General features: G+C 51.6%; 2 protein-coding genes across 12 annotated transcripts in view; one reads left to right on the top strand and one right to left on the bottom strand.

Moving 5' to 3' along the window:
• Nucleotides 1-6,405, top strand: part of GINS2 (GINS complex subunit 2) — a 28,745-nt gene extending 22,340 nt beyond the window's left edge. Inside the window, exons 3-5 of the mRNA XM_053553862.1 lie at nucleotides 1,908-2,007; nucleotides 5,505-5,631; nucleotides 5,826-6,405. Coding sequence (XP_053409837.1) covers nucleotides 1,908-2,007; nucleotides 5,505-5,631; nucleotides 5,826-5,951 — 353 coding nt within the window. The 3' untranslated portion in view covers nucleotides 5,952-6,405. The remainder of the gene's footprint in view (nucleotides 1-1,907; nucleotides 2,008-5,504; nucleotides 5,632-5,825) is intronic.
• A 1,016-nt stretch (nucleotides 6,406-7,421) lies between these two features.
• The window catches only part of GSE1 (Gse1 coiled-coil protein), a 409,018-nt gene continuing 388,882 nt past the window's right edge, over nucleotides 7,422-27,557 (bottom strand). For 10 of the 11 annotated variants that reach the window (XM_053553790.1, XM_053553780.1, XM_053553828.1 and 7 more), the window contains 13 exons: nucleotides 26,768-26,940; nucleotides 26,255-26,452; nucleotides 25,456-25,647; nucleotides 24,795-25,087; nucleotides 23,894-24,218; nucleotides 21,083-21,696; nucleotides 19,956-20,068; nucleotides 19,405-19,675; nucleotides 17,889-18,002; nucleotides 16,758-17,105; nucleotides 14,212-14,490; nucleotides 11,901-12,004; nucleotides 7,422-11,150 (listed from right to left, as the gene is read on the bottom strand). In XM_053553790.1, the coding sequence (XP_053409765.1) occupies nucleotides 11,016-11,150; nucleotides 11,901-12,004; nucleotides 14,212-14,490; nucleotides 16,758-17,105; nucleotides 17,889-18,002; nucleotides 19,405-19,675; nucleotides 19,956-20,068; nucleotides 21,083-21,696; nucleotides 23,894-24,218; nucleotides 24,795-25,087; nucleotides 25,456-25,647; nucleotides 26,255-26,452; nucleotides 26,768-26,940 (3,159 nt within the window). In that variant the 3' untranslated portion in view covers nucleotides 7,422-11,015. The remainder of the gene's footprint in view (nucleotides 11,151-11,900; nucleotides 12,005-14,211; nucleotides 14,491-16,757; nucleotides 17,106-17,888; nucleotides 18,003-19,404; nucleotides 19,676-19,955; nucleotides 20,069-21,082; nucleotides 21,697-23,893; nucleotides 24,219-24,794; nucleotides 25,088-25,455; nucleotides 25,648-26,254; nucleotides 26,453-26,767; nucleotides 26,941-27,557) is intronic. The other variant, XM_053553788.1, reaches the window with a different exon arrangement.

The following is a 27,557-nucleotide window of genomic DNA, read 5'->3' as shown; positions in this document are numbered from 1 at the left end:
GTGGAGTCTTCTGCAGTAGCTGCCTCATGGTCCCCTGGGAGAGTTGCTCTGTTTTGGTTTTTCTGTTGCTTCCTCCTCATTTGCTCTTTCTTCTTGTTCACCTCCTTGTCTTCCTCCTTTTTCCTTCTCACTTCCTCCTTTGCTTCAATTACCTTGTTCCAGAGCTAATGTATGAGATTTCCACCACTCCAGATCACACGCCGTATCCTCCACCTCCTCGCTGTGCTCTTTGAGCTATGACTCCAGGCGAGGTCCCTGTGCCAGGCACGGCTGGGTTCTCTCTTTCTCCCCAGTCACACCAGGAAAGCTCAGATGAATGATCCTTCTGGTCCACCATCTTTCTCCATCCCTGCCTTGTTCTAGATTTTTAAAAAACAAGCATGGGGGGGCCAGGCACTGTAGCTCCTGGGATGTCATACCACCCCCAGGCTAGGGTGGCTGCAGTTAGTAAGTTATCCTTCTGAATAAGGCTTGGGATCCATATATTTCTTTTTCTATTTTTTGAGACAGAGTTTCACTTTGTCACCCTTGGTAGAGTTCTGTAGCATCATAGCTCACAGCAGCCTCAAACTTTTGGGCTCAAGTGATTCTCTTGCGTCAGCCTCCCAAGTAGCTGGGACTTCAGGCACCTGCCACAACGCCCGACTATTTTTAGAGATGGGGTCTTGCTGTGGCTCAGGCTGGTCTCGAAACTGTGAACTCAGGCAATCCACCTGCCTCAGCCTCCCAGAATGCTAGGATTACAGGTGTGAGGTACCACATATGGCCCCACATTATTATTTTTTTTTTTTAGACAAGAGTCTTAAGCTGTTGCCATTGGTAAAGTGCCATGGCGTCACAACTCATAGCAACCTCAAACTCTTGGGCTTAAGCAATTCTGTAGCCTCAGCCTCCCAAGTAGCTGGGACTGCAGGTGCCTGCCACAATGACTGGCTATTTTTTTGTTGAACTTGTCATTGTTGTTTAGCAGGCCTGGGCCGGGTTTGAACCTGCCAGTCCCAGTGTATGTGGCCAGCACCTTCACTCCCGAGCTATGGGCGCTGAGCCCAGCCTTGTATTTTTTTTTTTTTTTGTAGAGACAGAGTCTCATTTTATGGCCCTCGGTAGAGCGCTTTGGCATCACACAGCTCATAGCAACCTCCAGCTCCTGGGCTTAAGCAATTCTCTTGCCTCAGCCTCCCGAGTAGCTGGGACTACAGGCGCCCGCCACAACGCCCGGCTATTTTTTGGTTGCAGTTCAGCCGGGGCTGGGTTTGAACCCGCCACCCTCGGTATATGGGGCTGGCACCTTACCGACTGAGCCACAGGCACCACCCGGCCTCGTATTTTTTTTGAGACCAAGTCTCACTTTGACACTCTTGGTAGAGTGCCATGGTGTCATAGCTCACAGCAACCTCAAACTCTTAGGCTCAAGTGATTCTCTTACCTTAGCCTTCCCAGTAGCTGGGACCACAGGCACCCGCCACAATGCCCGGCTCTTTTTGGAGATGGGGTCTTGCTCTTGCTTAGGCTGGTCTTGAACTCCTGACCTCTAGCAATCCACCTCTTTCAGCCTCCCAGAGTGCTAAGACATATGTTTCTTGTGTCACTGATTGCTTTGATCACTTATTGCCTCAAAGGTAGATACTTTGCTCTTTCCCTAAAAAAAAAGAACTGATTCTCACACATTCTTTGTAGAAACATTCTGCAGGCCAAAGCAATACCTACGATAACTCACCTTTCTGTCTGAGAGAAATTTTTAAGGGGAAGGCCTCAAATCATCTAGTTAATTATAAATGTTATCTCAAGGTTTTCTTCATATAATTTGGTAATCATCAAATAGGTAATACAGCTATTTGTTAATTTGGAAGGTTTAGAAAATATGCTGGTTATAATGATGGTAAAATGTGTTAATTTCTAAATTTCAGAGAAGTTGGAAAAGATGAGGGATTGTGAACGAAAGGAAGAAACTTTCACCCCAATGCCTAGCCCATACTACATGGAACTCACCAAACTCCTATTAAATCAGTAAGTAGATCTCACTTGTTAAAGTCCATACTCCGGACTGGACTCACGGCCCATTCCTTTCTTTCTGGGCCCCTGCTCGTTGCTGTAGTAAATGGCAGCACGGGCTGCCCAGTCTCTCAGATGAGTCCCGGGGTCGTCTCTGCGCACGCACTTCCAGACTCGCCCTATGTCTGTGTCTCCGTCCCGTTCCTCTCCTCCCTCCTCTGTCTCGTGTTTTCCTTTTTCTCTGCTCTCAGTAAATCACTTGGCTCTTCCCATTCCACCTCGCTTGATAGGAGTCAAGTGTTAGCCACCACCACCTCCAGCAGTAGCCTTAACACTACATAGGGTGTCCATAAAGTTTGTGTGCAATTTAAAATGTTTGTTAATGTGGGCGGCGCCCGTGGCTCAGCTGTGTGACGCCACGGCACTCTACCGAGGGCAATAAAGTGAAACTCTGTCTCTACAAAAAAAAAAAAAATAGGAAAAAAAAAATTTGTAAATGTAAAATTTGCGATTGTAAATTTTGTTTTATTTTATTAATTTTTTTTAGAGACAGCGTTTCAATCCATTGCCTTCTGTAGAGTGCTATGGTGTTATAGCTCACAGCAACCTCCAGCTCTTGGGCTTAGGTGATTCTCTTGCCTCAGCCTCCTGAGCAGCTGGGACTGCAGGCGCCCGCCACAACGCCCGGCTATTTTTGGTTGCAGTTTGGCTGGGGCTGGGTTTGAACCCGCCACCCTCGGCATATGGGGCCGACGCCCTGCTCACTGAGCCACAGGCGCCGGCCAGTTTTATGTTCTATTTTATGTATGTGTTTTATTTAGCTTTACTCCTTTTCCTGCTTGGGGTGTGTGGATTTGAGTTCTTGTGTGTCTTTCACAAGAAGGGCCAGGGGGCTCACATTTGCCTCTGCCCGTGTACGGTATGGAAATCCCCCTGCTGGCAAAAGCCTGCTCTAGTAACTCCTCATCTGCCTGCCTCCATATAGCACCCCACTCTGGCATCTAATTCATTCTTCACGTTGTGATCAGTGTGGTCTTTTAAAAGCAAAGCTGCCTTGTGATTCTTCTGCCTAAAGTGCTTAGAGCCTTTCCAAGGTTGTCATGTGAAGTCCTGAGTGTGCCGTTCGAGTAGTGAGCACAGCCTGGTGATGCCCTCCCTCCCTCCTTCCCCCTTCTCTGCAGTTCCTCCTCCCGTTCTGTAGGGCTAAGGCTCACAGTGGCCTCTGTCACTTGTTTGAACATGTTGGAGGCTTCATGGCTTTGCACATACTGTTTCTCCTGCCTTCCTGCCCACCTCCTTTGGTTCAGCATAACGCGTATCTCTCCTGGCACATGTTCTCTGGACAGCTCTATAGACCTCCACCATGGTGTTTGGGATAGTCATGATTTTCTGATCTTTTGGCCGTGCCATTATGTGCGCACGCACACACTGTTCTGATTGAGCTGGGGCTGTGTCTTGGGTACATGATGGCCCCATTGTGGTGCCTGGTGCTCATGTTTGTTGAATGAATGAGTGAAACCAGTAAAGGGAGAAGGCAAATGTGAATGATTTTGTTTAGCAGGCCCAGGCTGGGTTCGAACCTGCCAGCTCCAGTGTATGTAGCCGGTGCCCTAACCACTGAACAACGGGCGCCTAGCCAATAATTTTGCTTGGGAGGTACTTAGAATGTGATTTGCATCTCGTAATTGATGGGTTGAAGAGCAGGACTAGAACTAAAAATTAGGACACGACTGCTGCCTCCTCCAGGGAAGCAGGAAGGGACCCACTGAATGGCATTGCCGGATTGAAAGGAAAGCTTGGGTCACATAACAGGGACTTGTGCTTGGACTGGTGTGAGGTGGCAGTCCACTTGCTCTGTGACATCTGAGAACAACACACGGAGCACTTCTAGACAGTGGGATCACTCACATGGGCCTGAGGTCCTGGTTTGGTGAGGGCAGATGTGAACCTGCTGGGCAGTATTACATTGCAGTGCGAGTCCATTGGGCTACAACAGGCCTGCTGGTGCCAGAGCTGGGCTCATGGAGGAGATAGGTTCGGAGCACAGACTTGAGGCGGGTGGGAATCATGAGGTGGATCGCAGGGGAGAGGGCAGCGAGGCAGGAGGAGCTGGTTGTGCTCAGGTGCAGAGTCTGAAGGGGCTAGTGTATTTGGGGGAGCAGCGGCATTGATTCTGTGGTGATGGAGAGCCCCAGGAAGGGCTCTGTGGCAGTGGGGACAGTAGCTTGGAAAGGGAGGATCTGGAAACAGACAAGGTAAAAAGTTGGTGTTAGCCAGGTTTATTTTTAGTTTTTGAAGTTTAATATATTGTAATATATTATAATATATTTGTTTTGCAGTCATTGGCTAAGGGACCTAGTTTTACCTTTGCTCTTCGGTTCAGATGATAAGCAGTTGGGGCTTTTGTTCTTTAACCTGCTGTTCAGAGCACAAGATCTAGATGTTTGGTCCATGGTAAAATATACTAAGTTGTGTACTACTGACTTGCCACTGCTGATCACGAGCTAACTGGCATGTGCAGAGCGAGCTTCTAGCTTAGCTGAGAAGAATCTTCACTTCTGCTTTTGTCTTCATTTTCTTCAAAGGTTAAGAAGTATACTTCATGAAGGAAGGCTGCTGTGTCCTCATTGAATTGGAACTTTGACCCAGAACTTTGCTATGTTTAGTTGTACTCACTTTATGCTAATTTGAAGTTCTTCTGTGATTTTTGTAACTTATTTTCATAAGAAATAAGCGTTGGATAGGCTGGTACTGTGCTGTAATCCCAGCACTCTGGAGGTGGGCAGATTGCCTGAGCTCAGGAGTTCGAGACCAGCCTGAGCCAGAGTGAGACCCCATCTCTAAAAATAGCTGGGCATCGTGGCAGTGCTGTGGTCCCGGCTACTTGGGAGGCTGAGGCAAGAGAATCACTTAAGCCCAAGAGTTGGAGGTTGCTGTGAGCTATGTCACCATAGCACTCTACCAACGGTGACAAAGTACAACTCCGCCTCAAAAAAAAAAAAAGTGGGATAATCCCCACCCTTCGGGGCTTTTGTGAGGATGGAAACATCATGTAAGGGGCCAAGCACAGTGCCTGAGAGCTGGACTCTTCCTTCTCTGGGGGGCTGTGTTAATGGTTAGCAGTCTGTAAAGGAAGAGCACCAGAAGGCCTCTGAGCCGGCCCTGGAAACAAAATCATTGTAGATGGAGATTATATAGCACAGAACAGTTGTCCTGAGGGGAGGACGTCCGACTTGGAGCTGGTTCTCTGCTACCTAAACCTCTTAGGTAAACAGAACTCCGGGCAGCAGTCTGCTGTGGGGCATTAGCATGAGCGGAGTAACTCAGTCTGGATCCTGCCAGTGTCCTGTGTACCAAGCTTAACTGCTGCAAGTCCTGGCATCTTATATTTGAAAACAAAAGAGATTTTCTGAGTCTAGAACAGCTGGAGTATTTTGCCTGGGAAGAGCCGCTCTGTCCTGTGCTTCTTCCATTTAACCAAGCGCTTCCTTATTCTACTCTGCTTCCTTTAGCGCTTCAGACAACATCCCCAAAGCAGACGAGATCCGGACCCTGGTCAAGGACGTGTGGGACACTCGCATAGCAAAGCTCCGCGTGTCAGCTGACAGCTTTGTGCGACAGCAGGAGGCGCACGCTGAGGTGGGTGCCCGTCCCCGCCCCCTTCCCGTGTGCGTCTCTGCCTGCAGGGGCTTCGCTTCGCTGTTACCAGCAAGGGTTACTAGCGGTGCTTTAAAAACAAGAACGACTGGTTTCTTATTTTATTCAGTAGAGTTTATCTTTTTCTCAAAATCAAAAACTTCTTGGCCAACTTTGTCTGTTTTCTTCTGTTTTAGGTGGATAACTTGACCCTGATGGAGATCAATACCAGTGGGGCGTTTCTCACACAAGCGCTCAATCACATGTACAAACTGCGCACAAACCTCCAGCCTTCCGAGAGTTCCCAGTCTCAGGACTTCTAGAAAGGCTCGTGAGTGGTGAGGGTGCGGCAGCTGTGAGTGCTCAGGCCACGCACGTACTCGTGGTTCTGGAGCTCCAGAAACATTCTTGACTGTCTGTAAAACGTGCTCTTCGGGGATGGGTTTGTAACTGTCCTCCACTTGGCTCCCTGGCATGTTCAATTCCACATCTATTTCTAGAAGTCAGCTTTTCTTTCATGGGAGAAAGAAGAAAGGTGTAGACAAGTAAGTTATTCTCCCCCGCACAACTCACACGCGGTGAGCATGCAGTGACTGTTAGTGTACAGTAAGAGCGGCGATGTGCTGATAGCAGTTTTCCCCTTTTTGATCCTGATCTCTTGGGCTAAATTTAGACTCCTACAGAGAGGGTGCTTACAGAGGGTGGCAGATGGAGCAGCTAGTGATGCTGACCAGCACTTACCCTCTAAGCTCCAATCCACAATAAAAATGGAATCAACCCAAATCTGACTTTGTTGGGTTTTTGTCCCGTGTAATTACCAAGTGAAAGGCTGAGCCTGTGGCTGAGATCTGGTAACCTGAGAGGTGTGCAGCAGCCGGCCGGAGACTGCGGATGAGCTCTGGGGGTCCTGCTCTCAGCTGCTGCGGCTAATGTTTCCTGTGCTGCTGATGGGAAAAACTAACCCACGTATCAAACATGTGAGTGAAGCTTAAGGCACAACACTAGGAAGAAAATGTACTTGAATGTACTTGACAGGTTTAGGGGAAGGACTGTTGCATGCAATGTGGTTCAGGAGAAATTGTTTTTGATAAAATTTATTCTATTGTAGCATTTTGGAATTCGTTAGGTGCCTTACAAACTTTTATTACCTTGGCATGGGGGAGATGATTGTCCAGTATCATGTAGTGAGCAGGAAGGTCTCTCGTTAAGTAGTTTTTGATAGTGGTATCTAGTGGGTCAAAAGCAGTGGGAGCCCTGCGCTCGAGTGTGGTCAGCCTGTTGCTCCAGCCCCACTCCCGGTGATGCTGTCAAGCAGGTGTCAGCTATCCCTGGACAAAGAGGGCCAGACCCAGAGGATTCAGATGGAAGACGGTCTCCATAGTTAAAGATGCTGTTCAGAGGGCTAGTTTCAAGGACAGGACTTGTCTTTTCAGCTTACCTTACTCAGAATCCTCCAGATTTCATCTGGAGATCTTTTACAATGAAACTGCTTTTTAGGGTGGCACCTGTGGCTCAAAGGAATAGGGCGCTGGCCCCATATGCCAGAGGTGGCGGGTTCAAACCCAGCCCTGGCCAAAAACTGCAAAAAAAAAAAAAAAAAAAATATATATATATATATATATATAATAAAAGAAACTGCTTTTTATTGTGGAGGGTCAAAAGTCCTGTGTGCCTGATCTCATTAGCTGTGGTGCAGTTAAGTCTGCCTTCGTGTTTCACCTGTGGAACTGTGGTGGTTGATCGTTTCTTTTTGGACCGCATTATAATGTAAAAACGATTTTCCTCTTAACATGATTTAGGAAGATTTTATTTTTTGGATGTTGTCAGAAATTACAGCAATATATTCATAAATACCTAATTACTACATTCAACAAATAATAATACAATACAATTAATTCAAACAAGTACACTTAGAACAGGTTTAATTTCACAGCATCTAGACTGCCCCCAGTGACCGAGGCACCGGTGTTCCTCCCTCCACCCGTGTATGGGTTACTCTTCTAGCGATTAAGCACATGGTACACACAGCAAAACAACCAATTAGCATGGTCTTCCTCAGGTCAAGGCAGAGTTAAGGAGTTTTCTTAAGTTAAGCATTGGATCAAAAAGTTGGGACAGGCTACTGCAAGTAGTAAGAACGTCAACAGCTCGGATACTGGAGAGTATAGAGAATGCTGCCAAGTAGCTAAGACACTGGAAAGAGTAACCAACAGGCTTGTGCTGGCCATCTCCACCTTGTGGCGATCCCTGACATTTCCTACAGTTTAATTAATGTGCAGCTCAGAGGGAAAGGGGTTTACAGTTCAGCTTTACTGAGATTTGGCAGTATTCTGAGCTATTTCAGGAAAATACCATTCTGCCACAGGCTTACGATTTTTTGTGTTATAATTCTGTGCTACTGAAGGTGTGGGCTGCTTTTACATACAATGCTCTGAATGTCCTTAGGGAACAATCTATTAGAATGTTGATGTCAGTCGGGTGTTTTGATTCCTATAAAAGTAGACTGAGATGTTAAATCCTACCTTGGTCACTGTGTTTGGAGACATAAAAATATTTGGAGCATATTTTATCACATCATTTTGGCTCTGATCGTATGAGACAAAGAAAAACGTGTTTCAAAGATCTGATTAAATGTGGAACCAGATATAGTGTTGGGAGTATCCCTTGAAAGGGTAGTGAATTCCTCTGCAGAGGACAGATGGCAGCTGTGCTTTCCGGGTAGCACAGGAAGACTCCTAGTTGAGCGGACCAAGGACTTCACACAAACCCTGACACACAGCTGACGTGCCCCTCGACTTGCTTTCAAACCCGTGAAAGCTGAACAGAATGCTCAGACGGCATGTATCTAATTTTTGTGAAGCCCAACTGTGTGAAAACAGATTTAGATGCTATGGTGTCTTTTCAGAATTGTAGGAAAATAAGTGTTTTCAGATGATATAAAACTAATTGTTGGATGGGAAAACCATTGCTGAGTACTACGCCTTGGTGCATTTCTGTTTGAGAGATTTTTTTCTTACCTTTTTCTTGTTCACACTGCCTTACTAGTTTCTGTAAGAACTTGTATTCTGATTGTCATTATTTCTTGGGCATGTGAATATTCAGAGATCTCTACAGGCAGAGTGGTCGAGAAGCTCAAGGGCAGGGTAAAGGTGTGATCTCCACCCAGAAGGGGAGAAAGTTATTGCTGGCTCAGGGACAAGCCCCCACTCTGGGCCACCCTCTCTGTAGTAACAAGTTGTTTGTCCCACATGCCATGAACTCACCCCATACCAAAAAACTGAACCAAGGGAAAGTCCCTTGGATGGCAAGGGACGGGCTGTGCTTTTCTTTTCCACTGTTATTGGATCTTTTTCCTTTTACTTAGCGAAGGCCATGACCAAAGCTTATTAGCAAAAGCATCCAGACCTCTTCTGTGATGTTGGATGTTGTGGGAGGTGGCCTGGGAGTGACCGACTGAGATGTGACTCTTAAGCTTTCAGACTAGAAACTGCAAGCGGATTTTAAGCAGAGAAAGTCAGGTTGTGCCTGATGGTTGGCTGCATCGCTCCCTTGGAACACCTGTGGAACACACCCTCTTACTGCCTCTCAGAGGAGGGCTGCAGTGCAGGCCGCTGAGCTCTCCAGTCGCTTCTGCCGCGAGGAAGGTGCTTGTTGACTGCTGATAATACTAGCGGCACATTTGTCTGAGTTTGCTAATAACTGGAAGATTCTTGGCAGACATACAAAGCAAACTGTGTGGGGGCTGATAAAGCAACACAATGCCAGCTGCCAGCAAGCTGTTCTGCACAGTGAAGGCTGAGGGCTCAGCCACTGGTCTCAGCAATGAGCAGCCCCTACGTAGGTCATCCACCCTGCCGAGGCCAGGCCTGCCACCCACCCCCAAATCAGACCAGTGAGCAATGGGCTGCGCTGGCCTCTGTGAGGCCCCGTTTGGGCAAAATGCCTTCTTGATCTAAACACTGCCTGAATGAACAGCGGCTGGGACAAGGACAGCCCTGCCCATTGCTTCACCTTCGTGTGGTGAGTCCAGGTTCTGGCCATTCCCACGCTTGTCACAGGAAGTAGGAAAAGGAGTTCAGCTCAGACACCGCTGACCCTACGTTGGGCTCTTCTGAAGTCCCTACTCTGCACCTGCTCAGAGTCGTTACTTCCTGCGAGGTATTTTAGTGTGCATGTGATTGCCACGCACAGGTTGTATTTTGTGCCCACCACAGACCATCCCCTCCTTAATAGCCAACGGGTTGTCTGCTATTAGTGTGTCAAATGTGGGGACGGGCTGGAGCGGGGGCAGGGGAGGGAAGCAGTCACCCATGGCTTTCTACAGCAGTTTCTGGTGCAGCTGAAATTAGAAATGAAGTGATCGCATAGGCGCCAATGGTAAGCTCTTTTTTACTTTTCTTCTTCTTTAATTTTTAAAAACACTTCAATATTTTAATGTCCTGACCAGCAGCAGTACAAACACTAAAAGCAAGTTTGTTTGTTTTTTTGCCCAGAAAAACAAAAACAGAACAAACACAACCCCCAAACAGGAAAAAACAAACAAAAATCCCCCAAACCACATATTAAAAATGGCAGGCTTTTTATAACAATAATTAAAGTAATAAAAACATACAAAACTTTTTTTTTTAATATATATACACAGTACAAGGCTGAAGCACCTTTGACTTTTCTCTCAAAATTTATGTTTGTATGAAAACACCACCCACCACAGTAACACTCTGGTGGGTGTGAATGTTGTATACACAGAGCTCTGTACATTCTCCCCCACGGAGTAGGAAAAAGGGACCTTGTGGACTCATTTAAGGGAAAAGCCTTTGGGTTGTTGCTTTGTGTGCTCCTAGAACCTGTGGCTTTGAAGAAAATTTTGCAGAAAAGTAACAAGCAAATAAGCCCTTTTATTTACAATGCACTCAACCTTTTCAGCAGAAGCACAGTCTCATTCCTGGGGAGGAATGGACCCCACCCCATCACTGCAGCCACAGCCAACTCCACTGTTGGGCACAATGACATGGCAGCTCAAGAGACAGAAAAGGACCAGTCTGACCCGATCTTGTGCATGGGGTGGGGTGGGGGTGTAACTGATAATGTTTTAGTGTTGGTGATGGAGCTTTCACTTTCAGATTAAAAAGTAATGACGTGGGGGAAGGAGTAAAACCACCTTTAGAAAGAAAAACCATGGGCATCCTACGCTGGTTGCTTGCTGACCACCACAGGGGAGTCAAGGTGAGTCCGTTCTTCTTTTCTGGAGCCTGGAACCCTTTGCTTCATGCATGGCACATTCTTAGTTTTTAAGCTTCAAACCTCCCAGTGAAAAATATTAAATATTCAAGGTAATAAAATAGATAATATTTCTATACTATAGGTTCAGCCTAGTGCAAGGGAAACCGTCACCTGGGATATCCCTTAAAGTAGCCCCTAGGCCAATGCATTGCAGGCAAGGCAAGGCACTTCCGTAAGTGGTCCAGTTCCGCCTGGAGCCGCTCCCGTTCCGAGACGATCTTCTGTTTCTGACTCCTCAACTCCTGGGGAGAAAGGGAAATTCCCGTTAAAACTCATCTTGTCTGCAATGCAGTGTGTGCTGAGAGAACTGGACACCTTGTGGAAAGGCAAATCTTCCACTTTGAAAATATCCTCTTCCCGTGTTCTGAGAGTGGCCTTTGGGGACGATTTGAACTGGTTCTTCCTAATCTTGGACCTCACAGATGTAAAAACTTTGGGAGTGCTCTGAGACCATCTCTGCCTCTGGGACTGGTACAGTTGGGGGACTGGCTGCCTTTCCTTTTCCAATATGATCATCTTCTGCCCTCCTTGACAAATCTCAACAAGTAATTCTCCAGGACACGTAAGGAGCAGCTCTGCTCTCCTAGGACTGATATTCTGCAGGTTAAAAATACTTCCCTCAACCCCGATTTTCCCCTTGAGACTGTAAGTTGTGATTGCTTAAGAGCAGATTTGTCTATAGGGGTGCTTTTGAACACAAACTTGGTAGTACTTTTCCTAACCTCTCATGTATTTCAAGACATGCCTCTCCTGGCTCGGTGCCTGTAGCTAAGTGGTTAGGGTGCCAACCACATGCACTGGACTGTTGTTTAGCCAGGCCCTGCTAAACAACAATGCCATCAAAAAAACAGCCAGGGCATTGTGGAGGGTACCTATAGTCCCAGCTACCAGGAGGCTCATGGCTTAAGCCAAGAGTTTGAGGTTGCTCTGACGTAACGGCACTCTACTGAGGGCAACATACTGAGACTCTGACTCAAAAAAAAAGGACTCACCGCCACGCTGAGGGAGAGCTGCTCAGCCGTGAGGCTGAGGCTGTAGTGTCGGGCCTCCAGCCGTCTGCACTGTGTCTGCAACACCTGCCGCTCCAGATTTTGCTCTGAAAAGGTAAGCAGCAGTGAGGGTCCCTATTTGCACACTATCTTCCTGGCCCAGCAGGGCCCCTCCTGCAAACAAGACTCTCACTACTTTGAATTACACCAGTAATTCATAAAATGTCACTAAAGACCCAACCCAATGTCAATGTAAGACTCAAAAGGCAGATTAAGAGTTATAAATTAGGAAGGAATGTTGTGCAGCTTTCAGAAAGCTTAGAAACTGAAAACAGATATAATTAGTACAATACAACCTCTACTGTCACCAAAAGATACCAGACCTCGTTTTAATAAGAATGACTTTGGACTGAGTGCAGGAGGTAGCTCATGCCTGTAATCCTAGCACTCTGAGAGGCTGAGGCAGGTGGACTGCCTGGGCTCAGGAGTTTGAGACCAGCCAGAGCCAGTGTGAGACCCTGTCTCTAAAAGTAGTGGTGTGTTGGGCAAGCACCTATAGTCTCAGCCACTGTGTTTGACTAACACTCTGTCTCAAAAATAAAAAAAAAAAAAAGGCCTTCAAAAATAAACCCCTACTTTGAAGAGTTTCAGAGAATGAAATTTATAGAGGCTAGATTTTTTTTTTTTTTTGAGACACAGTCTCACTCAATTGACCTGGGTAGTGCTGCGGCATCGCCATAGCTTAGAGCAGCCTCAAACACCTGGGCTCAACTTGGCGCATGTAGCTCGGTGGTTAGGGTACCAACCACATACACCGAGGCTGGGGATTCCAACCCAGGCCAGCTAAACAACAATGACAACTGCAACAACAACAACAACAAAAAAAAAAAACAGCTGGGCGTTGTGATGGGTGCCTGTAGTCCCAGCTACTTGGGAGGCTGAGGCAAGAGAATCACTTAAGCCCAAGAGCTGGAGGTTGCTGTGAGCTGTGAAGCCACCGCACTTTACCAAGGACAACATAGTGAGACTTTGTCTCACAAAAAACAAAACTCCTGGGCTCAGTGGAGGGAGGTCAACTCTGGAGGTTCTGCTGTATTTCCTTCCATGTGTAGGAGGGTGCTGTGCAGGTCAGGATTCCATGTGAGGGAGGGAAGGAAGCAGAGCATAGGCTCCTAGACTCTGGTTCTGGCCATCTATTTTGTGGGTGGTGATGGTTCTGTGGTTTAAAGTGACTCATGCCTGTAATCCCAGCACTCTGAGAGGCTGAAGTGGCAGATTGCTTGAGCTCAGGAGTTTGAGACCAGCTTGAGCAAGAGTGAGAACCTGTCTCTAGAACTAGCTGGGCGTTGTGGGTACTGTAGTCCCACCTACTTGGAGGCTGAGGCAAGAGGATCACTTGAGCCCAGAGTTGCTGTGAGCTATGACAATGCCTTGGCGCTCTGGGTAGAGTGAAACTGTCTAAAAATAAAAAATGCCATTTGAACATTTCATGGTTATTTGAAATGACATCAAATCTTCATATTTAATATGACATTTAATACATAATAAAGACTTGAATTCAGTGGTAGGGTCATACCTCACTGTAGCTTCAAACTCCTGAGGCTCAAGCAATCCTGCCCCAGTGCTGAGTCTATTGGTTGAGCCAGCAAGCCGGGCTGGAAACTCTTCTGTGATAAGGTAACCAACCACAGTGCCTGCATACCTCTGCTGTGCTGCAGAGGGGCCTCTGGAACCTTCTGGAGAATCCAAGGCATGGGGTAGCATGCTGTACACACAGCACCCAACTCCAGAGTGCCTGGAGACCCCACTCCCTGACATGGGGGCTGTGTGCCTGAGTTCACCCAGTGCCCTGCTTGGCAAGGAGAACTTGCTGGGCTCTTCCAGGGGAGGCAAGCCTTTTGAGGAAACCTTTACTAAGACCTTGTCTTATCTGGCCAAGCGCCCATCCAGAGGTGAACTCTGGTGTAAAGGAAGCTGCAAACTGACCGGCACATCAGGCATGGAGCTGTCTCTGGGGTGCGGGGGGTTGGGCTCCAGCTACACATAGGGCCTGTGTCAGGACTGCAGCCCAGAGAGCAGGGCCTGTGTTTGGGCTGTAACTTGAAGTGACAGACTGCACACACAGCTGGCGTCCTGGTACTTTCCCCAGTGAGAACGGCCCCAGCCTGGGGACCTCCCATCCTCTGGTGTTTTGTGTCTCGTGTGCCCCAGGAAGTGTGTAAGTTCTGGGGCCAAGGAAACCAAGGCTGGCCGAGGCCTACACGCGTCAGCTTCCTCTCCACGGGCCCATGGGGCCCCCCCACCCCCCTTGTACCTTCTATATGTTCGTGGTAGGCTTCGAAAACTGCCTCAATCCCTTGCCACTTGCGCCGGGGGGCTTCTTCATCCTCTTCTCCGTCATCATCCTCATCGTCGTCTTCTGAGTCCTGGTCCATCTCCTGGGTGGGGGACCCCTTCCTTGTTGTGGGGGGCTCCTGCTGCCCATTGTGCTGGGGTAGAGAGACACAGCTGGAGGACTGCAGCTCAGGAATGTTGTAATGGACGGATGTGTCAACCTTGTGGTTCTGCTCTGCGGACAGCACAGCCACGCTCCCTGGTGAGGAGAGGACAGGGGACATGTCACAGTGTGTAGGGTACGGACACGGGGTGTGGTTTGCAGTGAGCTCTGCCCGCCCGTTGGTGTTGCGTCCCCATGATCTCTGGTCTTTAGGCAGACAAGAGGGTGAAGTGTGGAGAGGAGGGATCCGCCAGCCTGAGCTCCCACACATCCTAGTACGTGAGGGTTGGGGCACAGTTTATCTCTGAGCCTGGTCTATAGTTGGCCCTCAGCCAATACCAGCTCCCTCTTCCCCTGAAATACATAGCTGGGATTCTGCCCTCTGCCAGGAGTCAGCTTTGCTACGACCTGTTTATTAATGTTTAAGCGGAGTCTTTGCTGTGTCAGGGCACAGCAGCCCCCAGGGCTGGCTTAGTTAATGGACTGGTTTGGCTCAAACTGGCAGGGTAACTTTAAAATCGTGAAGAGACAGTCTAACGTAATAGGAAAGAGTAGGAATAAAACAAGGCAGGAAACATATGTCCTAAGGCCATAGAAAAGACTGTGTAAAGTGCATCTGGAAAGGACTGGGAGGGCTCTTGGAGGCGCCTAGAAGCACCCTATAGTACAGCTGTCCCTTGCTTGCTGTATTAGTTCTAGGACCCTCCAGGATACTAAAACCCAAAGACACTCAAGTCTGTTAAATGGCATAGTATTTGCACATAACCTCCACACCTGTGTGCTGTAGACTAACACACAATTTCATTTATGTGGACTCAATGTTGTTTGCACAGGGCAAACTCAGGCTCTGTTCTTTGGAGTTTTATGGAATTAGAACATACAGATAAGGCTGACTGTAACATCGCCGACAGCTACCACTGTGAAAGGGAATCTCCATCTTCAGGAGCCATTTGCATCTAGTCAAAACTGTCTTGAAAAATCTGATTTTTCAAATAAATACATGACAAAAATCCAATAAAGCACTCCTCTTGATTTTGGGGGAGTCTTTATCAATCACTGTGAAAACCAGTGTCCTGTGTTCTCCCCTTTGCTGCTCAGGGATCACTGTACCTGTCCATAGTATTTACCCTGTGAAGGGACGGATGTTCCTAAAAACGCTTTTTATCTAGTCAGCTTTTATAGCTTGTAATAAAATATAAACACTTGGGCGGCGCCTGTTCTCAGTCGGTAAGGCGCCGGCCCCATATACCGAGGGTGGCGGGTTCAAACCTGGCCCTGGCCAAACTGTAACCAAAAAATAGCCGGGCGTTGTGGCGGGCGCCTGTAGTCCCAGCTACTCGGGAGGCTGAGGCAAGAGAATTGCCTAAGCCCAGGAGTTGGAGGTTGCTGTGAGCTGTGTGAGGCCACGGCACTCTACCGAGGGCTATAAAGTGAGACTCTGTCTCTACTAAAATAAAATATAAACACTTAAACATGGTTTTTTGGGTGGCGCCCCTAGCTCAGTGGGTAGGGCGCCAGTCACATACACTGAGGGTGGCAGTGTCGAACCCAGCCCAGCTAAAACAATGACAACAGCAACAACAAAAAGTAGCCGGGCATTGTGGCAGGCACCTGTAGTCCCACCTACTTGGGAGGCTGAGGCAAGAGAATCGCTTGAGCCCAAGAGTTTGAGGTTGCTGTGAGCTGTGACACCACAAGACTCTACCCAGGGCGATAGCTTGAGACTGTCTCAAAAAAACAAAACAAAACAAACATGGTTTTGGCATAACAACTAAATTATTTTCCTTCTAGCTATTGGCGTTCATAAATGTTTATGTAATTCATCCTCAGTAGCTACTCAGTTGTTGAGGATTCTTCTCTAATCATAGAGATAAAATGCAGTGAGCCCCCCATTCTCTGAATTTCTGAAGACTCAGCTGTGGAGCTACGGCAACAACAGTTGTGTAACTGAGCGCTGCCAGGCCTGGTGCAGTGGACACCCACTGTGCCTGCTCAGAGGACCACAGGAATGTCTGGTAGGCCTGTGGGAGACTCCGGGAAGCCTTCCTGCTGAAGAAGGCACAGAGGAGGACACTACTTTTGGACTTTACATAAACTCTGTGCCACTTGCTACACATGTTGGGAGTATGGTCCAGGTCAGGGTCACCAGGAGCCTCCTGGGAATGGAGTCTCGGCCCCACCCCAGACCTGCACCTGACGAGATCCTTGGGTCATGGGCACTGAGGTTTCAGAGGCACCAGCCCTGTGCACGCAACTCAGTATGCTGAGCCCATGGCCTTGGCTGCGCAGCTGCTGGCGCTCAGGACCATTAGCCAGCTGCTTTAGTGGCATGGGAGCTGAGTGGGGACGGGCAGCCTCATTACCTTTATGCTTCTGTAGGGCCTTCTGGGTGGACTGCAACACCGACTCGTGGAACTGATGTGCAAACTCTTCCGCCATGAAGGGCTCCCACGGTTTGCTCTTCCCGTTGACGCTGTGGGACAACGGCACAGGAATGTCCTTGGGTGCAGTGCCCCGGACGTGATGAAGCATGCTCAGGCTCTTCTTGCCCCCGGGGGCCTCACTCAGCCTGGCCTTCTCACCACTGGCAGGGACTGGCTCCTGGGGCCGGAGCTGTTCCAGTTTCCCAGACTCCACGGCCTTTGGGACATCAGACAAGGAAGTAGCAACAGGCTTATCTGTATCCGGAGAGGCTGGCTGTGTGGCTGGTTCTTTTAGAGACAGAAAGCGAAAGAAAATGTTAAAAGCCGCAAGTTAACGGGCTGAGTGTTTAGCACATGGACCCTGGTCTCTAGAGCGTACGTTTAATAAAGACCTGGGACATTTAACCCTTGTGCACACGGCTATGGTCTGAAGACACTGGCATGTTCAGCAGCAAGTCCATCCTTGAAAGGTGCCCCAAGAAAGCACCCGAGGAGAAAGAGTCTGAAGAAGCAAGTTGCTTCAGTCCCACTGGGCAAGAAAGAGCACGTGTGAGTACTGGGGGCAGAGACGGGCCGTGAAGATGCCCTGCTTCCTCTTGTGGGGCAGAGCGGTGCTGGCAGAGACGTAGAAAGAGCAGAGGTATGAAAGCAGCTGCTGGCAAGGTCTGCATGGCAGAGTAAGACAGGCGCAGGGAGAGGAGGCCACAGCAGGGCCAGCAGGCAGGCTGGTGACGGACAAGGCTGCATGTTGTGAGGCCGGAGCAGGTCCTTCCCGGGACAGCACTGGACTGGGGCCACCATAGAGAGATGATGGCTATGACCGTACTGACCACCTCTCAGAGCTCTACAGAAGCTGGGACTCTCACCTCAACTCTGAACCTGCCTCCTGACTCTTACACTCTGTCCTGAGAACTGTCCCCACTCTGTGGGAACTGTACACTTGCATGGGAGGGACAGAAAGGTCTCCAGGAGGTCAGATTCACCATGATGAACACCTTGAGCGGTGGCCTCTGACCCCAGGCAGCCCATGGGTGGTCCCTGGCGTGGTGGGCAGGGTTGTCCTTCCCTTACCGCTCAAGGAGACGGCAGGACTGTCCCTCGGAGAGTTTGTCAAGGAGTCTGCCATTGCTGCTGACAGTGCCTTCTGCTTCATGGCACGGAGCATTTCAACAAGTTTCTCTTTGTCTGTGAGAAAAGCAGCCTGAGATTAACGAGGCAGTTGTATCATTTTTGAGAAGGATAGTGGGATTCTAGCCTAGTTCTGAGAGGCAGGTGCAAGCATTTTAAACCAAGAAAAACCAAAACTAAGCGCCACAGGACAGGATGAGCATGCCCAGATTCCTCTTGGCATTGCTATGTGATGTTCCAGGCGTATTCCAAAGCAGCTGACCGTGCAGTGATCACAGCTCTGTGCAGTGCTGGGCACCCAGGCTCTTCTGTGGTGACTTCGCAGGATAGCGTCTTACGTAAGACACAGGAAACCCCACAGGCCCCCGCCTGGCCTCTGAACACAGCACCTTCTCTCCCCCCCACTCCAGGTGCTCAGGTGCAATCCCACGAGTGGTGTCACGTCTGGAAAGGCCGAAGATCTCAAGATGTCCTGTGGAGTGATCCTGTTTCCGAGGCCGCCTTCATGAAACTTCGGCAGCTATGGTGCCTATCTAGGGCTTCCTCTAGAAATCTGGCCATGCAAAAAGATGCTTTTGTATACAAAACTGCATGTTTCTGGGATTTGTGCTGGTAACCAACATGTTACCAACATTCAAAAGAGAAAGCAAAACCTCCAACCTACTGGTTAAAACAGGAAAATAAACTGCTATGGTCCAATGAAGAAACACACTGAAGTAACTAGAGGACCTTTCCTCTGCCTCTCTCAGGGAGTTGGCCAGGAGTTTGAGGGACCCAGAAGGCACGAGAAGGGCACAGCCGGTAATGTCCATGTCTTGGCACCACAATGGTGTATGATGGGTGGACGGAAGCAGAAATCCGAGGAAGTGCAGCCGTCGCACAGCTTCTCTTGCTGTGTGTGTCTAGCCCAAAGGGTCTAGAGGGACGTGGATGGCCAGACTGATCTACCTAGAAGCTTCTTTCAGGGAGGACATCCATTCAGCCTGTGCTGTGCTACCTTGGCTACAGGCCATGCCCATATACACTTTTCCAGCCCTCCTGCCATCAGAACACAAAGTCCAGTAGACCACATCAGTGGTCCAGCAAGAGGAAAAGCCTACACCATGAGACCCGGGGTCCCCAGCACCTCCCCTCACTTCCAGGAGGGACTGCCAAAGCATTTGCTCAGACATGCCCCTTGGGCACTAGAAGGTGGATGAGAGACGGGGGTAGTCATCTATAGACAGGCTGTACACACAGGAAGAAAGCTCTCGAGTCTGTGTCCACCAGGATACAAGAGCAAATGGGCTGTTGCGAGCAGGTTGAACGTGCCACATCAGAGCCACCAGGGTAGGTGTGAGAAGGCAGAGACGCTGCCTCAGGATGGAGCGTTCCCACATCCTGCCTGAAGGCCATGGACCCCACTTGCTTCTGAATGAAAAGCCCGCGGCCACCCTAGTGAGCCCAGGTGAAGCCATACCTCTCCTCTTCTCAGCACTGATATGGGTCAGGTTGAAGATGGTCAGGAACTTCTTCTTCTCTTCGAAGTTAGGGCTGTTGTTCATCTCATCTGGGCTGTAGCGGGTGGACAGCGCCAGTCTTGGTGACGGTGTCTGCCGCTTGCTCTGCACCACTGGAGGTGAGGGGCTTCTCTCTCTCAGCATCCGCCGCCGCTTCCTCCGCTTCTGGGCCACCAATTCCTCCTTCTGCTGTTGGGTGGTCAAGCCAAAAAGTTGCAAAAACTCTAGCTTCTAGATTGGGAAAGAAAACAAATGAGTTTGAAGCCACTGACAGTGGTATGTTTTCACTGTCCCGGGGTCCCTCTCCTAGGGTCCTTAATCCGTAGACTACCACGGCTGACGGTGCTGGCCCATAGAGGAGTTGGAGGTGGGGTGTCAGACCATGCCAGGACCTCTGCAGGACCTAGCAAAGGCAGGATGGCCAGGGAAAAGGAAGCCAAGAGGCAGGCACTGAGGTGGGGACCAAGATCCCAGCCCAGAGCATGCCACAGCAGCTGGGAGAGCCCAGTACCTCAGAGGATGTGTCCAGTTTAAGGGGTGGCTGCTCAGCCACGCAACGCAGGTGGGCCCTGACCTCCTCCTCGTCGCTCTCATCATAAGAGTCATCCAGATCGTAGTAGTACCCTGATGGCAGAATAGGTGCACTCAGCCAGGAATGGAGCCTTGGACTGTGAGGTGGGTGTGCACTCGGGGGCATGTGTGTGACTATGCACCAGCCAGGCGAAAACCTGCCTGAACTGTGGCCCTAGGGCTTTTCAGGGCCAGTAGGTACCAGGTTTCCCTGGGATCCACAGCTCCAGTGGCCCCCACATGGCTGGGCAGTCCTTGGAACACTGACCCCTAGCAAGGACCATATAGGCCTGGGGGTGTGTCCATGGCAGCACAAAGCTGTTTGTAGACACACATTCCTTCCCGCTGTGGCCATCTGGGTTCAGCAGCTGGGAGGGAACAAGCACACACAGGTTCATCCTCTCAAAAGCACAGAGAATAGCACTGGCCCTGGAAAAGGGGCACTGGCGTGTCTTCTTCAGAAGGTGAGTTTAGGAAAAAACCCCAGATGGCCCTAAATCTAGTCTAGACCATGGGAAGACTGCCTGGACTCAGCCTCTGATTGAGGAGGTGGAGTTCAGCACTGGACTGGACCTGAGTTTCCAATCAGAGAAAAGCTGGTCTGGAGCCCTTTACTGGGTCTGCTGCAGCCGTCAGCCCCTACCCCTGGTCTGCTTACTGCCTCTAACGGAAGCCCCTCCCACACCCAGCAGAGACAGGAGCAAAAATGCCCAACTTCCTGCCCTGGCCTGGGGCAGGGCCTGGAGCCAGCCTGCCTGCCTGCGAGCCCACAGGGCCCAGGCCCACCCTGTCACTGGCCTATATACTCTGTTATGCTTCACTATTAATATTTAAAACTGTCTTATTAGCCTCTGTTAATCATTTATTAGTCACACATGTCTACAGGACCATCTCTACAGATAAGCTTTGATTGGGCTTTATGGGACAATCTGTATCAGGGCAGGACAGGCAGCAGTCTCAGGGTCTGTCTCCCTAGTAGAGGTGTCGTGGAGGCCAGGGGACTGTGTGGGCAGGCTGTTGGCACCAGGCTCCCCCACCCGCCAAGTTCCTCCTCCAGGGAGGTCATACCTTTCTCCTGGGCCTCTCTCCGCCTGCGCTCTTCCAGGTCCAACTTGCTGACCAGCCTCCGCCGTTGCTGCAGGAACTCGTCGTAGATATAGGTGGGGTCGGGGCCGCGTGGCGCTGGGGGCCGGTAGGGTGAGCCAGGCTTCACGGGCCCACTGAGCTCCCCAAAGGGTGCCACCTGCGGGAGGGGACCCCGCTGCTGGCCTAGGATAGTCTGGGTGGACTTTTCGAGCTCAGTGAGGAAGGGTCCAGGCCCAGGGGGGAAGGCCTGGTGCTCTAGGCTCCCTGCTTCCCTTGGGGGTGGTGGCTGGTACTTGTCCAGGGGTGTGGCCTCACGCTTCCGGGGCCCCTCCTCTGCCTTCTCTGAGCAATAGACCCGCTCCACCTTCACCAGTGGCACAGCTGCCTGGCGGCTGGGCTCAAAGGCAGCTGGGTGGCTGTGCAGAGGGTGGCTCTCAGCCCGCCGGGTCTCTAGGCTGTTATCCATCAGAGACACTGGGTTCCACAGGGCTGTGGGCACGGTGTGGTGCTGGGGCTTAGGCGAGATCAGGGGTGGTGGTCCACCAAAGTGCTGTGGGGGGTCTCGGCTGCTTGGCTCATGACGGTTTGGTCCAGGCCTAAAGATGAGCAGAAGAGACCATCAGTCCTTGGAAAAGAGAGCTGTAGCCTCCATGTGCTCCCCAGGCCACATGCTCCTCAGGTGGCTGGGACCACAGGGAGAGCTGGCTGGCACTCCACCCCAGGACCCCAATCTTCACGTCCCTCCATTTCCTCTCCAAATGACTGAGACAGGTGCTTGCACACCTGCCCTCAGAGGAGGACTGTAGGCTGCAAGGCAGAGGAGGGTGGAGGCCTCTCAGGCTGGGCCAGACTTGCTCTCCTCTGGCTTGCACAAATCCCATAAGAACAGGCCCTCATTCTGGTTCCCATGGGGGGAAGCCCACTTGTGCTGGGCTGTCATCTGCTCCCAGCACCCTCCTCCAGAATGACAAGTAAGGGGAGGACCCTGTCCTTTCTCCTTGCTGTCCTTACAGGCAGGCACATAGGCAGTGGGGCATGAGCTTCTTCCAGCGTCTGCCCAGAACTGCAGTAATCCCACCTGGCCCGAGGCTGAGGCCCCAGAGCAATAGCTATGCCCACAGTGTCTTCAAGGACCTGGGCAGGGACCCCAGAGGGTGTCTAATGCTGGGGACCTTCTGCTAGACAAGAAGCTGTGTGTCCTTAAGTAAACAGCAAAGGAATAAAACTTGCTGACAGAATAAATATTTCATGCACCACAGCCAAGCACTGAATGGTTTTCTCGCTGGGAGCACAAAGGCCCTGTCAGGACATCAAGTTCACGATGCTGTAAGCCCCCAAGTGCAGCCAGCCACCATGGGATCTGCTAAGGCCAGGCGGGACTGGGGCCTGTTATCCTCCACAGCGCAGGCCTCTTAGGGTGGAGGCTGCCCCAGCTGGAAGTGTGAGCATGTGAGAGGATGAGGCCCTGGCACCCGTCCTGGGGAGCACAGAGAAGGGTGCCTTTGAGTGGGCGTACCCCGATTTTATCGAGTGGTACCAGATGTGAGCTGGCTGCCCTCTCCGACTTCTGGGCATAAAGCAGGTCAGGGGCAGAGGCAGCTCACTGGCTGGTGAGTTTGAGCCTTTGGGACATCTGGTAAAGGGAGAGTCAGCAGCAGAGGGGAACCTGCTCTGGCCATGCTAGGCAGTGAGAGCCATGGGAGACCCAGTCAAGGGATGCAGTCCCCTCCCCTCACACCTGCTGAGCTGATGCCCTCACTATTCCACTCAACAAGGGAAGAGAGAGAAGGGAGGACGCAGACTAAAACTGCAGGGCACCTGTGTCCCAGGCACCCGAGGGCCTCCTTATCTCTGCACACCACTACAGCACTCAAGGCTGGGAAGACAGAAACCTGGGTGCACAGCTGAGGAAACTGAGGCCCAGAGAACAGGAGCCATGTCCCTGGGTCTAAGATGGGCCTAAAATGGCATTCGGAGGCCTGGCTGAAAGCCTCTGCCTCCACCAGCTCTTATGAGGGTCTCAGCTTGACCCTTCAGACTGAGCTCTGCAGAGATTTTGGATGGGAAAACTCCGAGGGAACTTTCCTGGGGCCAGAAAATGGGTCCATCTTTTTTTTTTTTTTTTTGAGACAGAGCCTCAAGCTGTCGCCCTGGGTGGAGTGCCGTGGCATCACAGCTTACAGCAACCTTCAACTCCTGGGCTCAAACGATTCTCCTACCTCCACCTCCCAAGTAGCTGGGACTATAGGCGCCCACCACAATGCTCGGCTATTTTTTGGTTGCAGTCGTCATTGTTGTTTGGTGGGCCTGGGCTGGATTCGAACCCGCCAGCTCAGGTGTATGTGGTTGGCGCCTTAACTGCTTGAGCCACAGGCGCCAAGCTGAGTCCATCTTTTATACCCAAAGCAATAAAGCTAATGTTTTACTTAAATAATTAAAGGCAGTTCTCTTCTCATTAAAAAAAGTCCAAGTTCAAAACCAGAGAATGATGTTAAGAATAGGCATTATTACCAGTTAAATCAACCTCACCCTCTTCAGGGGCCATGAATGGCCTTCTGGGTATAGTGCCCTGACTCTGGACATGACCTTGGTTGATCCCCTTACTTATGGCTCTGGCACCTGTCAGCACCTGACTCTCCTCGGGGTCTCAGCTTCCTCACTGGCAAGACAGGGGCCACACCGTGAAGATTAAATGAAGGAAAGAGACCAATGACAAAGGGTCTTGGGCAAACAGTGGTGCTCACTACATCCTGGCTGGGAACACACCCCTCCCACCTCCATGGCGCCACCTACCTGGCACTGTCAGGCCTGTGCTCCACCTCTGCCGGCGCCGGGGGTCGGCCTATGTCCAGGTGCTGCTCCAGCACCTGCTGGCGGAACTCGGACACCTGAGACTGGCGATCCTCCTTCTCCTGCCGCAGCCGCCTCTGCCGCGCCAGCCACTTCTCCTCCTCGTTGGTGCGCTGGATCAGTAGGGCTGTGGCTGCGCTGCTGCCCGGCAGGGAGAAGATGCCATGGTTGGAGACGAGGCCAGGCACGGCGTGGTGCGGGGTGGGCACAGGATGTAAGGGGTGCTGCGCGGGCTTGGGGGCCTGCAGGCTGGCATCCTTCAGCTTCTCTGTGGGAGACATGTCACAGCAGGGTCTCAGGGGGCCCAGGCCAGCTTGCTCCAACTGCCCCCAGAAGCAGCCACCCTTGGAAAGGGTGCTTCCCACAGCCAAAACCAAGACAGGCAGGAGGGGTCTGGGGATGCTCTCAGGAAGCATGCCTGTCCCCGGGGGAATGCTGTGGCCGCTGGCATGGCTCAGGCACTGTCAACCAGCCAGTGGGGTGCTAGAGCAGCTCACACTGGCTCTAAGAGCAGACTGAGATTTTCAGGACATGTGCAAGCCTGTTTCAAACACAGCCGTTGTTAAAAGGTAGACAACAACAACATAACAAAATTGAGTGACAATGTTAACGGAGGCACTCAAACTCATTTCTTCCCGGTACTTTCCGGCACACTTCTTCATGTTCCTGGGGTTGTCTACATGCACCGTTTCCGTATCCTGTGCCAGGGTGTCTCCTCCCAACCCCATGTTCAGCAATGTCAGCTGCGGCCAACACTAGTCACGGAAGGAACATCTGAACCCAGGTGACCCATGGGTAGGACAGCGCAGGGCTGAGACCTCTGCCTGCCCCCCTGGCCCAGTACCTGCTCGGGTGGGGGTCAGTTGCTCCGAGGGCTTGCCCCGCTCCTCAGTGGCGTGGCCCCGCAGCCCGTGCAGCTCGGCCACTGGCAGGAAGACAGGCTCCAGCGCCTTGGTGGCCAGCAGCTCCTTCTCCCGGGCCCGCTGCTCCCGCTGGCGCTCCAGCTCCCGTTCCCGCTCCTTCTCCCGCTCACGCTCCAGTTCCTTCTCCCGCTCCCGCTCCTTCTCCCGCTCGCGCTCCTTCTCCCGCTCACGGTCAGCCTCCCGCTCACGTCTCAGCTCCTCGTCCATCTGCAGCCTGTGGCAGGCAAGGAGAATCAGGAGCAGGGAGGGGACCCGTCAAAGATGCCCCCCCTCACAATGTGGGCAGCTGCTCAAAGTCCAGCTGCACAAGATCCCTGAGCCCCACCACAACCCTCAGCTTTGAGAACCCAGTGCCCCGGCAGGAGCAGAGGGCCGCCAGGACAGCTGCTCTGTGAGAGTGTGAGGCGCAACCATCCCATTTGGCAGGTGAAGAAACTGGGGACGGGCACAGCCAAGGAGCCTGCCCTGCCACACACACACAACAGCTGAGCCAGGTTTCAGCTGCTGCTCTCCCTGGCCACTGTCCTAGGACAGGAGGGATAGAGGGCCTCCCTGCCTACCCCCAGCCCAGGCCCTGCTCACCTTTCCGCGCTGAGGCTGGACATGCGCTCGGAGTGCAGTGCTGCCAGGGATGAGTGGGAGAGCTCTGGGGGGTAGCGCACCCCAGACAGGTGCAGGTGCATCGCCGACGGGTGCAGCGGGGGCAGGGAACCAGGGGTGGGGATGGGGTAGAACGGAGACCTCAGGGCAGACAGGCAGTAGGAGTCATCCATCCTGTGCCAAGAGATGGGGACCAGTGAGTGCCAAACTCACACCTAGCTGTCCACAGGTGTGCCATGGCCGGGGACCCCTGCGCAGGCACACTGAACAGGCTGCAGGTAAGGGCCTCGCCCACTGCCAGCCCCATAGCCCTTCACTGTCTGAGGCTACAAGGTGCTGACAGACCTCCAAGGCCCACCTGCCACCTTCCTCAGCTCAGGCAGACTGACACAGACTGGCCTGAGGGACAGTCCACATTAACAACTGGAAGCCCTTCAGGCTGGGATGTGGGGAGATTCATGCAGAAGCAGGATGTGTCAAGCCTGCCGCTGGGGTCCCTGCTACCCAGCAGAGCAACTTTTACTGTAAGACCCACCCTGTTAACAGCAACTCGCTGCTGGAGTGCTGCAGTGACAAAAAAGGCTCAGACAGCAAGGGGATGTCCACCAAGAGGAAACCCCAAGGAGCCATCAGGGCTGAACTTGGGGATGATTTTAGGGACTTCTCCAGATTCTCCCTTGGGAGCATGGCCCCCAGGTCATGAGGAACATCTTCTCCACCAAGTTCCGTTTTGCCAGGAATGGGTTAGTGTGTGACAGGAGGGGGGCAGGAGCTGCCTCACCTGAAGGCCGGGTGGGGGAAAGGGTGCGGGGCCAGGTAGCTGGGGTGGTAGTAGGCGGCGGCAGTGGCTGGGTCCAGGCCGAGGGGAGGCAGGGAGGACATGCGGAGGTCCTCAGTGGTGTGGTAGGGACGGAAGCTTCTCAGGTAGTCCTCGGTCACCGTGCTGGGGGGCACGATGTGGTGCACAGGCCGTTGGAGGCTGGAGGGTGATGGTGAGGAGGGAGCAGACAGGTGAGCTGCCACTGCCTCCCAAGGAAGGACGCTCTCCCTCCGGGGATGGGGCCCTGGGCAGCTGCTGCCCCTCAGGCCTGCCAGGCCCCTCACTGTCCTCACCAGGTGTGACCCCCCCAGAACTGGGAGGGATAGAGCAGGACTAGGAAACCAACTACCTCAGTGTGAGAGGGGACGGCCGGCACAGACAGGGCCAGCGCAGCCACAGAGGACAGCAATCAGCTGGTGCGCACCCAGTTCTGCCCCACACCCGAGCCCCCACTGGGCCCACCTTCAGACTCACTTGAGCGGCGGGAAGCGGGAATCCTGCACAACAGAGCCGGGGGAGATGCCGAAGGGGTAGGGGGTGCTGAGCAAATGGGAAGGGATGGCTGGGGCCCCTGTCTTCTCCTGGGGCAGTGGGGGCTCCATGATGAGGCGCTCCCGGCCACTGCTGCTGCCCCTCGAGCTGGCATCCTGATGGGAGACAGCACCGGGTCAGATGGCCAGCAACAGGTGGTCAGTAGGCCACCGTCCACCTGTGCGGAGCCAGGTCTTCCTCCCCACTCCTGGGAAAGTCTCCAGTTCAACTTTTACACTGCTGGTGGGACTGCAAACTAGTACAACCTTTCTGGAAGGAAGTATGGAGAAACCTCAAAGCACTCAAGCTAGACCTCCCATTTGATCCTGCAATCCCATTACTGGGCATCTACCCAGAAGGAAAGAAATCCTTTTATCATAAGGACACTTGTACTAGACTGTTTATTGCAGCTCAATTTACAATCGCCAAAATGTGGAAACAGCCTAAATGCCCACCAACCCAGGAATGGATTAACAAGCTGTGGTATCTGTATACCATGGAATACTATTCAGCCATTAAAAAAAATGGAGCCTTTACATCCTTCGTATTAACCTGGATGGAAGTGGAAGACATTATTCTTAGTAAAGCATCACAAGAATGGAGAAGCATGAATCCTATGTACTCAATTTTGAAATGAGGACAATTAATGACAATTATGGTTATGGGGGGAGAACAGAAAGAGGGAAGGAGGGAGGTGGGTGGGGCCTTGGTGTGTGTCACACTTTATGGGGGC

Source organism: Nycticebus coucang, chromosome 2 (assembly GCF_027406575.1).
Source record: "Nycticebus coucang isolate mNycCou1 chromosome 2, mNycCou1.pri, whole genome shotgun sequence".
Taxonomy (NCBI): domain Eukaryota; kingdom Metazoa; phylum Chordata; class Mammalia; order Primates; family Lorisidae; genus Nycticebus; species Nycticebus coucang.
The sequence above is the reverse complement of the archived record's forward strand: the minus strand, read 5'-3'. Positions and strand labels throughout refer to the sequence as shown.